Below are 14,909 nucleotides of genomic sequence, written 5' to 3'. Positions count from 1 at the left end.
AGAAAATTTTATTCTGAAGAGAATCATGAGTACAATGTCAACAGAAAGTGAATAAAAGTTAAAAATATCTGTATTTTTACTGAATGAAAATCAAAACAAAAATGAGCAAATTATGTAAGTAACCTTACATTCAACGATGTTGTTTTATGTGGCTACCATCTTGTTGAATACAGCGTTTGGCACGACAAATCCATGCTTTTCTAACTCTTCTTAATGTGTCGAGATTATTTCTGAGAGTTCTTAGCTCCTCTTGTGTGTTTATTTGTGATGAATAAAACAAACTCTTCTTCATTTCAAATTGCATTTACTTTTTATTGAGGTTGTACACATAATTCCCTTCAGAATTAAATTTTCTGTAAGTTTTATTTGGAAGTTTTACTCCAAACGTAAAGTTTATTTTGGAGTTGAGTTTTTTGTATTTTATGTCAATTAACGTAAAAACTACAATTATAGATCTGAGACTTATTTTATTCAAATTTTCAGGTCAAAATACGTATAGACAAATAAATTTGCATAAAAATTTCAGACCCGAGACATTCAATATGGCTTTCTATTATTGGTGGATCGGGAATCCGGGCCAAATGTATCGTTCATTATAACTCGCTTACGAAGCGTTTTAGGAAGTTTTGTTATACCAACTTTTTTCCTTATATTTACCTATAAAATCATTTCTCGAGAGAATGGAGTGCTATTCCAGAACATCCTGTATATCTGAGGCATCGTTTATATTGGATATGTTATTGCCAATCAAAAAGTGACTGGGGAGTTCAATCTTAGCGTTCTAAAATGGCCAATGGCACGCGTTCTCTGTGAGTATCTTGCACTAAATGATACCCACTTGATTTTGCACAACGAAAACCACCGGTTCAATCGTCTCATTAATTGAATATCAATTTATGACAAAAAAGTCATTCCAACGGTGCCAAACCCACCCTATATTCATGAGATTGTTCACTGGGACTTGTTCATTTTCCAAAATGAAGTCACACTCATTACAGTGCCATAGACAAGGTGAAAGAAGCTATAACAGTGGTTCTAAGCAGGTTAAATTCAGATGATTACTTAGGCTGTTTTGATTCATGAGATTAACGTTTAAATCGTTGTATAAGGACTGTTGTGGAAGCCAATAAAAATATTAGGAGTGAAACTTTGTCACAACTCGGTATTTTCTAAGAAGGAAAATTCAGTTACTCTGTGGTGTATCATTAGCAGTGTCTATAGTAGAATAAAATTATCATTGATAATATTGTAGCCCTGACTTTGGAAACAAAAATAACTGGAATTCCTACAACTAGATCTCTATTGAGCAAAAATTTCATAAATTCTGAAGAAAATATTCATCTTTGATTGGAGATATTTCAATCCAAAATGAAAGAAAACCTCCAGTTAAAATATTTTCACATCGATGCCAGACTTTTATTCGAATAATTGAATTAATCTTTTGCTCACCTTTCGTCGGATGGCAACTCAAATCCCTCTTTAATATCAGACGTTTCTGGAGGTCCTTGAGAAATTCGATTCCTTTCAACTTTTGATCCAGACCTGGAAAAATACGACTCTAACATCAAGTGTCTTTTAGATGATTTAATTACAACCCTAAGGAAAACAAGTCAAAGCAACCAATTTTGCGTAATTTACTATAAATCAAACTCACTTGAACTTAAGAGTAATCAAGATGCATATAATACATTTTTTTTTAATAACAATTACATACTTTTTTGATAACTGCCTTTTACGTGAGGTGGCAGTTTTTATATTTAGAAGTAATAGATGAAAATGCTGAGGATGATGTTAATGAATTGAAAAAACGTCTCAAGAAAGACGTAATATTATACAGGAAGGTCCATACATTTTTGCATTTTTGATAAAGACACATTGTACTCTCACAAATGTTTATTAATTTATATAATTTCAGGTGGCCCCATCGTCGTTGATATTCTTGAAACCTAGCTTATATTTTCGAAAATTCTTCGATAAATAGCAACGGGTATGTTAGCAATTTCTTAACGAATATTCTCCTTTAATTGGAATATTGTTTACTCACATAGACTCTACGACTTTTTAGAAAAATTCGTCAAAGTAAATCAGCTGGGGATAGGTCTGGGTTACGGGGAGGCCATGATATATCTCCTTTGCGATAAATTTGTTTGGGAAGATGTCTTCATCCAAGGGTTAATGCATGCATACGTAGAAAAATTTTGTAGTATTTCACATATTTTGTAGAGTTAACAGTTACTAAATCGTCGCGTGCGTTTTCAAAAAGTACAGGACAATTATGCCCTTTGAAGATTGCCGCCCAAACCGTCACTTTTGAAGATTATATAGGTTTTTAGTGTTTTAATTTAGGCTTTTCTTTACTCAAAAATCATCAATTTTGTTTGTTCAATAAGAAAATGTTGCCAAAACGATTGAATATTGTATTGACGAAGATATTTTTTAAATATTCAATAATGTTCTTTTAATACTTTCACTTATATCTTAAAGGGATACAATTTTAGGTCCACGTTCAATATCCGACGTAAAGTTATTGCGGCACAGACTAGTTAACTTGTCAACCCATGATTTAATTAAACTAACACTTGGACACTGAAAAAAACGTAAAACTAATTGTTTTTGTGACATTGCATTACAGAGAACTCGAGTTCTCACGTAAATTTCTAAAAATCGAGAAACTACGCGAGAATAGCTACGATCCCTCCCCCCGCGCGGTTCCTATGGTATAAGGTGCGAAAATTTATGGCCTACCCTGTAATGAAAGCCATCGTTATCTGTGCTTGTGAAACATAAATACTCAATCAAATAGAGAAACAACAGATGGAATGATGGGAAAGTATAATTTTGGGAATAGTATACGGCAGAATAAATACAAAATAAGGGTGAGAAGTAGAACCAATAAACATTTTGAGAATACATTTGAGGTAAGAAGACTCTTTGAGAAAAATAGAGAATACCTGAAATGGTACATTATGAATACAAATTATGAAGAATTCAACATTATGTGGAACTAAACATTATTAGAAAAATTCAACTTCATACAAGTCACATATTTTCAATTAAAATCGTTATCGTTCGCTATAGATAAAATAAAATGAAGTAGCAGACGAGTTAGCGTCTATGACAATGGCAACTTGAAGAAAATTTTAGACTAAAAGATGTAGAAATAAGATGTTTTCTCATTTTTGCATGTGGAATGTTAGTGAATGAATTAAAAATTTTTTATTACTAAAGAATCGATTCAAACTATGTAAATTCTCTGATGCTTCTGATTATAAACAGTTATTCTATGTTTAAAAATGTTACTGGTTTTACCTGTAAAACTTGATGTACGAGGCATATTTTTTAAGTAAGTACCGTTTTGCGATTCCGCCGCCGCAACCCCATGGTCGCCGTTCCGCACATGCGCGCTGGTTACCTACATCTCTTGTCTACGCACTGTCATTACAGTCTGATTCTTCATTGTGTACGTTGTTTACTGAGTGTTTAAGATGCCTCTGACAATCTGAGTCCCGCCGATTGTAAAGTACGGGCTGTTATACGATTTCTTACCGCTAAAGGTGTAAAACCGATCGATATTCATCGTGAAGAAAGGAGTAGGCGTCCTTCCGTCGTTAATGAAAATTTGGTGCAGAAATTGGACGAAAAGGTGAGCGAAAACAGACGCTTTCTCGTAGTGTTTTGTATCGCATTGTGACCGAGAACTTCAAATACCGGAAATTGTGTTCACGTTGAGTTCCAAGAATGTTGACGGATTTGCACAAAACCCAACGTTTAGGCAGTGCATTGACTTTCCTTGAGCGGTACCACAATGAAGGTGAAGATTTTTTAGACCAAATTGTTACTGGCAACGAAACATGGGTGGCCTACGTCACACCAGAATCGAAACAACAATCCATGGAATGGCGACATTCATCATCACCCAAAAAAGTGAAGTTTAAGCAAACAATATCTGCCCGGAAAATCATGTGCACAGTTTTATAGGATAGAAAAGGAGTATTGCTAGTGGAGTTCCGGCCTCGTAATGAGACAATCAATGCAGCGTCTTATTGTGAGACATTGAACAATCAGTGTCGTGTAAATCAGAACAAGAGGTGGCAAGTTGAGTAAGGGTATCGTTTTGCTGCATGACAATTCCCGTCCACATGTGGCTAATCGGACCAAAGATCTCATCAAATCTTTTCAATGGGTAACTCTAGATCATCCTCCCTACAGCCCTGATTGTAACATTTTTCCATGATTAGATCTGCAAATTCTTCACGTCTATCAAAATTTTCATTACGGATGTTTGCGAAATATCAAGTTCCCTGGATATTTGTCTAGCACTCAAGTATGGATCGTCTTCTAACAGGTCACAAACATCTAAAGATTTGTTTTCAGTTAATGCAGTTTTTCTGCGCCCTGATTTCGATAAATCTTTTACTTAACCACTTTTTCACTAATTTACTGACAGTAGATCTTGTTATGGGATTTCGGTTAGGATATAAATTATTATAGATATTACAAGTTTCTTGTTGACTTCTTCGCCAATCACCATATCCTATTGTTAAAATATTAATTCGTTGTTTTTCAGATAAACGCTTCATTGTGACTTTCAATAAACTTCAAACATAATAATTTATTGAAACGTTAAATTTGTTATTGTATCAATCATAGCCACCTGCATGAATATATTATTTTAACTTCGGTGGAGATAACGCAAATGTAGCTATAGCTCCGAAATTATGGCATTTAGGTATAGGGAACATTAGATAACAAAAAATAAGTATTTCTTGAGGATTTTGAAAAGCGAAAAATATACAGCGTGATCCATTTGAAATAACAAGTTTCATATTTTTTTCGGAAAAAGGAAAGATCTGACAACAATGTAAATACCATCATAATACCGGCCGAATCACAAGATCCTTGCGCGCAAAAATTTATAAAAATCGTACAAGCCGTTTCCGAGATAATTGACGCGTTCTATACATAAAAATCACTCTGTATAAAAGAAAACATGCATAATAGCTAATATTAATAATTGATCTTGAGAGTACGGCATCTCTGCTACTGAATATTTGAATAGTCTTAAGTTCAATTGAGGTTTTGACTTTTTATCTCTTATTTATAAAGCTGCGATTTTTTGCTTTAAAAAACTGGAAAATGAATAAATAGGCTGAGGCAAGCTTATATGTCTTGTTTTACTCATAAGCTATAAAATTGGTTTTGTTTACAAATCAAAAATGTAGACCAAAGCATCTTAATATGTTATACACAGGGTGTTTCTAAGTAATCTCTAATATTAGCTGCTTTCCATTTACACCAAAACACATATTATTCTCACTTGTGACGCCATAACTCAGTTCCTTTTCAGTCTCACAAGTGGGACCTAACTGAGTTTTTACCCGCAATCTGCACAAGCTTGAGACCGCGTGCTTCAGTGACCTTTGTGAACTCAGATTGTCATCAAAATAAACAAATAATTACACAATACTAAATTGTTGCAAACAGACATTGATGTAGATAATCTTATAAATAATATTATTTTAGTTATGTCGTTTCTTTTGCTGTGAGTAACGTACATTACACGTTCCTTCTATTCACTGAGCAATGCCGTCATTATCTGAGTATAAGATACTCATATAACTGAGTGTCTCAGATCACTTGAATGTAAATGGAAAGCAGCTATTGATGAGGAATAATCTGCAGTTCAGAAAGTTATTATCAATATATCCAATTGTAAGTTAAATCTATTTCCCAAAAATTTTCTTTGGTCTTCAGAACCAAAAAGTAGAAGCTTGTATATTGTAAGCTTGAGGTTGAAAATCACTGTTAAAACCTAAAAATCGACGCAAAAAATAGAAACTTTTCGTCACACTGTTTTCTGCCTTCGTTAACTGATATTGACTCCATTTTTGCAGAGAATGGTAATGTATTAAAAATTAAATATATTTACATCCAGTTTTGCCCCAATAATCGCTATTATTTGCTTGGAAGAAATTAACACGTGTACCTAAATTAGCTTCTCCAGAAACCTCCACTCGATAAAAAGGTCTTGACCAAATAAAAATACCAACAGACGTTGTTGAAGATATTAGAGTCTTTTCTAATGATCAATTCTAAGAATAAAAATGTTAGCGGAATGTATTTTTCTCATATACCAAGCATTTAGTTGGGGTTGATCACTTAATAATTTGGTCCATGGCAATATTAAATTCTGGAGGGGTTTGTTTATATTATTGATAACAAATTCGGATATCCGTTTATAGATTTCAACTTTGAACGCATTTTTACAGCTGAACAAAAAATATTCTGAAACTGTGAAGATAGCAGATTATTTTAAAGACATCTAATATTCCAAATAACTTAAACCTGCTTATCAGGAAAAACAGAAACTTTTCATCACACTGTTTTCTGCCTTCTTTAACTGATGCTAACTGCATTTTTGCAGAGAATACTTAATGGTAATTTCTTAAAAATTAAATATATGTACGTCCAGTCTTGACTTAATCGTCGCTAATATTTACTAAACTTCATGTTTCCGTGTAAGAATGTATGGATTTTGGGATATCGTATACACCACGACCCAAAGAATCTATTATGTCCCCTTTTTGCTGCGATACTGGAGAGCCCAATGTTTCCATTAATCCCACTCTTTTTGAAAAGTCTAGAATGTGGGATAGCTATAATTGCCAGAGATCTTCGTCTTCTATTTCAAGCTCTCTCAGGTGTGGTGCTCTGGAGTTCCTTAGTGTTTCCCATTTTAAGAGAATGTGGATTGAGGTGTCGTCCTCTGTGCAACAAAATCTGCACGACACATTATCTCCTAAGTCTAGGTGTTTGTTGAGGCGACTGAGCCCCAATAGACCTCCTGTTAGTATTCTTACTTAGGTCAGCAGATTTAGTCTGGTTATAGTTTCTCAGAAGAGTCTTTGCCTGTTTCTTGTTTGCTAAGAAGAAATAAGAACGTCTACCAAATAAGCGAATAGTATTGTAGAAATGTGAGAGCTCAACAATTTAACAAGCACCTATGAACGAATATCAGAGAGAGTACTGAGTAAACAAATTTTGTTACAAAACTGTTTGAAATTTAGTCCAAACGTAATTCATTGTAACCGTATTGTGATCAATATATTCAAAATTTGCTATCTGTGCATTATTGTCACTAGACTTTCAGGAAAATCTTGAAAACTATCAATTTTGCAGCTACTATTATAGGTTCGTTCTAAACCATCAAAAACGTTCTTGGTACTTAATTGAGAGCAAGTACCAAGTGTTACAAGAAAATATCTATAAACGCTTTCGATAATCGTTCAAAGTCCAGTCCCGACTTGTAGGTGAGAACAAACCTTATGTTTACAAATCTTCCTAAGTGAAGATGAAGAGAATCCACAAACCTTAGGTACAATTTGATTCTAATAAAAATTTTTCGTGACTGTTTCACGAAAATAAACTTTGGATAAGACGAGGATTTTCAGTAGATCCCAATGCCACTTGTTTATACAACATCGATCTTAAACTTTTTTAAATTGCATGTTATTCACAGTCTATCAACAAATGCTTCTTTTTAAGCTGGAGCTGCGTGATATCAAATATTAAATGTACTACAGTGAAACCTGGTTAAGTGAGAAACCTCGATTATTGAGAGTTGCAATGAGGTCCCGGTTCTTTTTCATTAAATTACCTTTGTTAATGGAACTTTTTGAACGTTATTAAATAAGATATGAATTCTAAGACTTTTTCGATGTTTACCTCTATAATTAAGACTCTGTAGCTCAATTACCTGTATAAGTGAGACAAATTAATCAGGTTTTAAAACATTTTGACCTGTTTGTTTACATACATTGCGCGTCTTCATTCGCGCCTGCTTTGTTTGTCAATACTATCTTAGGTTTTGACCTAAGAACAAGGGAATAAGAGTGTACAAAATGTATTTGAAAAATTACAATTTTTAACAGATTATGATTGTGGAAAGTCGCGCGATGAACTGTGTAGGGAGAATACCATACCAAAGTCAAACCTGTGTAGAATTATTAATAACGAGAAAATTCGGTCTCAGTGTATTGATTGAAAAGGAAAACTGAAACGAATACGAGCAGCAGAGTATCCTGAAGTTGAAAAGTGTCTCTGTACATGGATAAAGCAGGTACGGAATAATAACATTCCAATAAACGGACCAATGATTAAAGAGAAAGCTCAAGAATTCGCAAGTAAGCTCTATATTGATAATTTTTCTGGCAGTAATGGGTTGTTGAAAGGATTTAAGAAAAGAAACGATATCGCTTTATAAAATATTTGTGGCGAGAGCAATTCTGCGGACAATAACTAATGTAATGAGTGGATTATAAACTTTCCAGCTTTATTACACGATTATTCTCCCGATGATGTCAATGCCGATGCAGCAACTAGCAATCAAGTACAAATAAACACAACCGATTACTTTAAGTCATAAAGTTTATGGTATTGTTTTTTTTCGACGCAATACATTATGTATTTACATTCATACCTACATTAAATTCATAACACCAAAAATAAGAATTTTTATTAAAATTTCCACCTCTAAAATTGGGCACATTTCGACCTCTATAAGCGCGGGCCCCTATAAATGAGACAACTATAATTTTAAACCTGCTTAATTGGAAAACTGGATTATTGGAAACCCTCAATAATGGGTACATATGTCTTGGTCCCTTGAGATCTCAATTAACCAAGTTTCACTGTATTTTTACATTATATTCATCATATTATCATTACTTCTATTTAAACTAAATAAAGAATATGTAGCAACTTTGGAAACACCCCGTATAATAATATAATCTAAAAGACTATTTCTATATTCTTATATTGTTAGACAAATCAATAAATTGAAGAGTTGATAAAAGGTCTACGGAACAATTTTTTTTCAAACTGTTATTTTTATAAAGTTATGGATATGGATATATCTAGTTCTTACTAGATAAAACCCGTTATCCGAAGCGAGTCACCTGATCATCGTACTTTATTCTGATTGGTCGCGAGACGTAACCTGAACAGACAAGACAATTGTCATGGCAAATTTAGATGAGGGGACGCGATGGAAAGAGGAGTTTTAGTGATTGGTGATCACGAAAAAAAAAAAAAAAGAAGAGCACTTTTATATTATGACAAAAGAAACCTATGACAATTTAGTGGAAGAAACAGGAGACTGAAGTGATTTAAGGTAATTAATATTGGTGGAATACGAAAATTAGTAACTAGACAGGAGCCCATGAAATACTTCTTGTGTGCAGATGAAATTTTTGACATGGTGGTCGGGATAGACTGAAAAATGAAACTTCTCGAAAATATGCAAACATAACCTTAGAAATGATAAATATTTTTTTCTCATGTGCGAAAATTGTCAGAGCAAAAAGAGTATGATGAAAAAAGGACTTATTTCAAAACCTATAATACATTCTGAAATGAACAGTCGTTGCCAATTTGAGCTTATCGACATGCAAACACAAGAAAATCGAGAATTTAAGTTATAATTTTATATCAGGACCATTTGACAAGAGCAGTCGAGGTGGCGTATCAACTGACTGATATATTTTTGACATTTGGTGCTCCTTACATCTCACACTCCGATAACGGCAGATAATTTGTACATTATATCATAAATGATCTCATTCCATTTTGGTCCGAGTTGAATTGGTCCATGGAAAACCAAGACACATCCAAAGGATCTGTTGAAAGGGCTAACCAAGTTGTGTAGAAAATGTTGGATGCAAGATAACGATACCACAAATTGATCTAAGGGTATTCGGTTCGTACAATTTATGAAAATTCGGGCACTTCATTCCGGTAATAAACGGCCACCATACAAAGTAATGTTTGGTATAAAACCACGAATAGGGCTTATGAATTCGAGCTTGCATCGAAATGTTATTAAGGATGAAGAAAACAATGATTGGCGACAAAGTAATTTCGGTTTTGTAGTATAAAATAAAACACTTTTTTTAACGAAGAATAGTTTTTAATCAATTATATATTTTTAAATTTGTTGAATGGCTTTTATCATCTTTCTTTCCGCGCTCATAAAATTTCTGGTTCATATCAGCAAAAAACTGAACCAGATGCCATTGAAGGTCATCGTTATTTGTGAAAGTTTGGTGATTTAAAGAATTCTGCAAATTACGAAATAAATGGTAATCAGATGGTGCCAGATCAAGGCTGTATGGAGGATGAGGCATAATTTCCCTGCCAAGCTCCAATAGTTAAGATTTGTGAGGATTTGCATTATCGTGGTGGAACACTAAACCTTTCCGGTGTGCCAATTCTGGACGTTTTTCTTTCATTGCTTCATCCAGTTTCATTAATTGTTGACATTGAACATAAGAATTGATCGTTCGGTTCCTTGGAAGCAGTTCAAAATCACCTTTGTAATCCTACCAAACTGAGAGCATAAGCTTTTTTTGTTGTTTTTCAGCTTGCGATGTGGTTTGTGGTGATTCATCGTGTTTGCTTCATGATCGTTTTCCAACTATGTTACTGTATAGGACCCATTTTTCATCACCAGTGATGATTCTTTTCAAAAACGGGTCGTTTTCATTTCGTTTAAGGTGCAAATCGCAAATGTTGATTCTTTGTGTTAAATGAATTTGTTTCAATTCGTGAGGTACCCAAATATCAAGCTTCTTAACTAGACATTTTAAGTGTTTTCCAATTGTTGTGGCCGATACATGAAGCCTCTTCGCAACCTCTTGAACAGTTATATGATTTGGTCATCATCAACTTCAGTAGGCCGACCAGAACGTTGCTCATCATTGAGGAAAAAATCTCCAAAACCGAAATTTTTTGTAACAATTCTGACACGTGTGCTCTGTTAAGGAATCCACACCATAAACTTTACATATTTCTTTGTGAGCCGCAGCAGATTTCTTTCTTTTACGGAAATAAAAAAGTAAAATATGGCGAAAATGTTAGTTTCTGCATTCCATTTAAAATCAATCCACAACTAATAGCTTTAATAAAAATCACGCACTACTAGTTACGTCAATGTGACTGGTATCATGTGACAAACAGCAAAGTACAGAACTAACATAAGTTATTCAAGAAATTAATCAAGTTCTCTATCAGCAAAAAGCGAAAGTACTTAGTTGCCAACCTTATAATTTGGTCCAAAGAAATATTCGATTCCAAACGAGATTGTCACACATTCGTTTTTAGATTTCAACGAATTGAGAAGAAAATAAGAAAACGATGAAAAGTTTCCACAGCTGAGCAAAAAATATGAAGATAGCAGATTATTTCAAATCATCTTAAATTCCCAATAACTTAAATCTGCTTAGCAGGAAATAAAGTTAACAAAATGAATGGTTTTGAATTAAAAAGTAAGGTAATAACACGTACAGATTGTTTGGATCAAAATAACGGGTTTTTGAAAGTTGATATACAGAAATACATAAAAAGGTAAGAAAGTCAAAATCATTGTAATATAAAATCCATAAGAATTGAAGCGAATAAATTAGAGAAAAAAAATTATGAAATTAGAAATCAATTGACATGTATAGACCTGTGTATAAATCATAAAACATCACAATACTTTGTGAAGAAATAAATATTCATTTGCGTTTTCGACTATAGTGAATGTAGTCAAGGTTTTCACCTCCGATTTCCACTGCATTGATGTTTATATTGAAAATAACCGCAGAAATTGATAGAGGACCAAATTTTAAGCAAAAAATGTTCTTAGCATTTTTTTTAAATCAATAGTTTTTTTGTTGGAAACTTTTGTTGAAGAAAACAAGTTTTTAATAGATTTTTCATGAATAACTCAACTTATGATTTATTGAAAATTGAATATTTTCATCGAAAAAATTTTTTTAAAAATCAGCGTCGACTAACGGAAAAACGGTCAATTTTTCAAGGTAATTGCATCAGATCTTTTTCAAAGTACTTTTGGAAAGATTTAAAATGATAGTTAGTAGAACGCTCTAGCTTAAAAACTACGAAATTTATGGTCGAAATAAAATCGATTTGTTTTTTTTTTGTAGAAAAAAATCTCAATTTAACCCTTAGCAACAGTACCCAAATTCCAAAAAAATATACTCCGGTAATTTTTTTTCTCTATTTGAGTACTAATAATGATTTCTGGAAGTTTGAAACATTTAGAATTCATAATTTCGAAAAAAAATATGTTTAAAAGTCGAAGAATCATTTTTGAATTTTTTTAAAATTTCTCTTTTTTTCAAAATTCCTCCAAAATACATTAAAATTGATAAGAATCAAAAAGTTGGTTTTTCTTTTAGCAAATATTTTGCTTTTTAAATTTCTTTGTAACTTCTAATGACATATTATCGTATAAATCGTACTCTAACGTATGACTGATACCATTTTCGAGCTCTTCAAACGTTGTCCTTTCAAAATTAGAGGGCAAAAGAAATTAGAAATGTTTATAAACTTATAGGTTATAAAATTAACTATAAATTTACGTTTTGAGCGATTAATTTAGTTGAAAATTAACAGAGATATGGCCAAAAAACTAAATACACATTTTTTTTTAAATTTCGGAGCAGGTAGATTTTGGAGTATAAGTAAAAGTATGAACTTGTAAATAATTTTTTCATTTTTGGTCATAAGGGATGATTTATAGGGGTTGAAAATTTTAAATACATAATATTCAAATTAAAACAGATGGAAAAATGTCAACTTGAAATAAATAAATCAAAAAATTCTATAAGTACGCCTGTAAATATTTTTTTCCGAAATAGGGGATGATTTCTGGGGTTGAAAATTATATATACAAAACATTCATGTCAAAACAGATGAAAAGATGTACGTTTAAAATAAATAATCGAAAAGAGTGAATACGTCTATAAATTTTTTTTCCATTCTTTTTTTTAAATAAGGGATGATTTATAAGGGTTGAAGATTTGGGATGCAGAATATTTGAGTTGAACACAAACAAAAAGAGTCAATTCAATATAAGTAAGCTACCACAAAGATATATAAATATATTTTTTTAATTTTTATATTAACCGGCGGTGCTTTATAAGGGATGCAATATATCAAGCAAGATTGAAAAATTATAATTACTATATTAAAGCATTAAACAACTTTAATTCAAACCTTAAAATTATTTTTCTACTCATTAAATGTTTATACTTATGATTTTATTGATTTTTTGTAATAAGGGGTAGTTTTCGCCCCTAAGAGTAATAAGCACATATCGGCATAGGGTAGATTTTGAGGATAACTGTAAGCCAAGCTTAATTATAAATTTTCATGCAAATCGATGCAGGTTCATGGAAATCGAAGGTAATACCTCATTTTTACCTTAGTATCCTGGACTAATGTTACAGAGACCCTTTATTTTTCGTGAAAAACTGAAAAGTAGCTCTTAGTTAATTATGCAACAGTTCATAAGGGAGCAAAATTTTTCATTTAAACCCTTCGTTTATTTAGTGACTCAATTTTTCTCATTTTATATCTTACAATAATGATATTAATAGTCTTTTAGAATCAGTTAATATTTCTTAACCATCACCTATACTTAAGCTTTTAGCAAACTTATCTACCCTACTAATAAAACTAATGCTCAAATATTCTACTATGCGAACCAATTTTTTATTTAAAAATATATAATAGTTACTTAGAGCGTCGGAAAATAATTCTAATATTGTAGACATTGTAGTCAATTGAGGCAGCAATTCCAGAAATTATATCCTCAATGATAGGTGTGTCGGAACAATATTTTGATATTGATCACAAATTTACACTGACGAGCTGTTTATTAGCACTACATCAACACTCACAATTACACCGACTGGTCCTTCAAACATTTTATAAGTCGATGATTTATATCAGAGTTACAGAACTAGTGGAATTGTGTCGCCGTAGTGGAAGTAAACAGTGTGTCCAATATGAATATCAAACATGTTCAAATATTCCAGTTTAAGATTATATTTCACCCTATCCAGATTTTTCTCCATACTATATGCAATAGTTTTTCTTGGCGGCTCATTTGCCAATAGTCAAGTGTAAGGATTGATCTATATTTATTTACCATTGAAGCTTTATACTATTTCAATGATAATAGGGTACTTGCATTTTTTTTAAATATTTTTTTTGTTTATTTAAGTAAAATTTTTACTTAAAAATGAAAAAATAATATCTGAATATTTAATTGAAAATTGCAAAAGTTTCAAATCTTTAACTACATAAGAAAACGATTCTTATTGGTTTTGAGTTGTGGCATCATAGGTTTAATAAAAACATTGAGCTGCTTGATGATCATGAGGTTATCGTTGCCGGCAACATAGCATGTGCTGTTATAATTCAGTTTTTATTTATTAGTTACGTATAAATAAAACATTTTTCTATATATAAGAATAAAGTGAATAAATCTGTTATAGTTAAATTATTATTACATAACCAAGTTAAATTTGAATCTTACTCACATTAAAATGATTCTGGGAACAAAAATTAATATCGTAGGATCGTCAAAACGACCAACACTTTTAAACCATTTTTGTTGTATATTCGATTTTTGGCCTAATAAAAAAAATTTATGTCTCAACACCATTTTTCAGATTAGTCAAAATTTAATAATAACCCTTATTTTAGAATAATCGAGGTAATAACTATCGTATTTACTTTGTAGCATATGTTCAGTTTTTATTTTATACCCATGACGTCACGTAATATGGCGGCCGTACTGAAATGTTTAAACTACCTACGAAAATTTTGAATTTCCAATAATTTTTTTCTCTATAAATATTGATCCCAAAATTAGAAAAAAATAGGATAAAAGTTGTAAATAAACAATCCGAAACAATTTTTTTCTCAAACCACGCAAGTACACTATTATTAAATTACTGGAATCTTCGGGCTCAATAATATATTTGTTTCTTATTTAAATTTCAGAAACTTTAAACTAAAACTTATCTAGTTTACCGTACATATCCACTGAATTT

At 32.0% G+C, this 14,909-nt stretch overlaps 1 protein-coding gene across 6 annotated transcripts in view; it reads right to left on the bottom strand.

Moving 5' to 3' along the window:
* Positions 1–14,909, bottom strand: part of LOC130448713 (GATOR complex protein Iml1) — a 68,567-nt gene that overhangs the window by 11,641 nt on the left and 42,017 nt on the right. For all 6 annotated transcript variants that reach the window (XM_056786189.1, XM_056786192.1, XM_056786191.1 and 3 more), the window contains one exon: positions 1,450–1,542. In XM_056786189.1, coding sequence (XP_056642167.1) covers positions 1,450–1,542 — 93 coding nt within the window. The remainder of the gene's footprint in view (positions 1–1,449; positions 1,543–14,909) is intronic.

The sequence above is a fragment of the Diorhabda sublineata genome, chromosome 9 (assembly GCF_026230105.1).
Source record: "Diorhabda sublineata isolate icDioSubl1.1 chromosome 9, icDioSubl1.1, whole genome shotgun sequence".
NCBI lineage: Eukaryota > Metazoa > Arthropoda > Insecta > Coleoptera > Chrysomelidae > Diorhabda > Diorhabda sublineata.
This window is presented reverse-complemented; position numbering and strand designations above follow the sequence as displayed.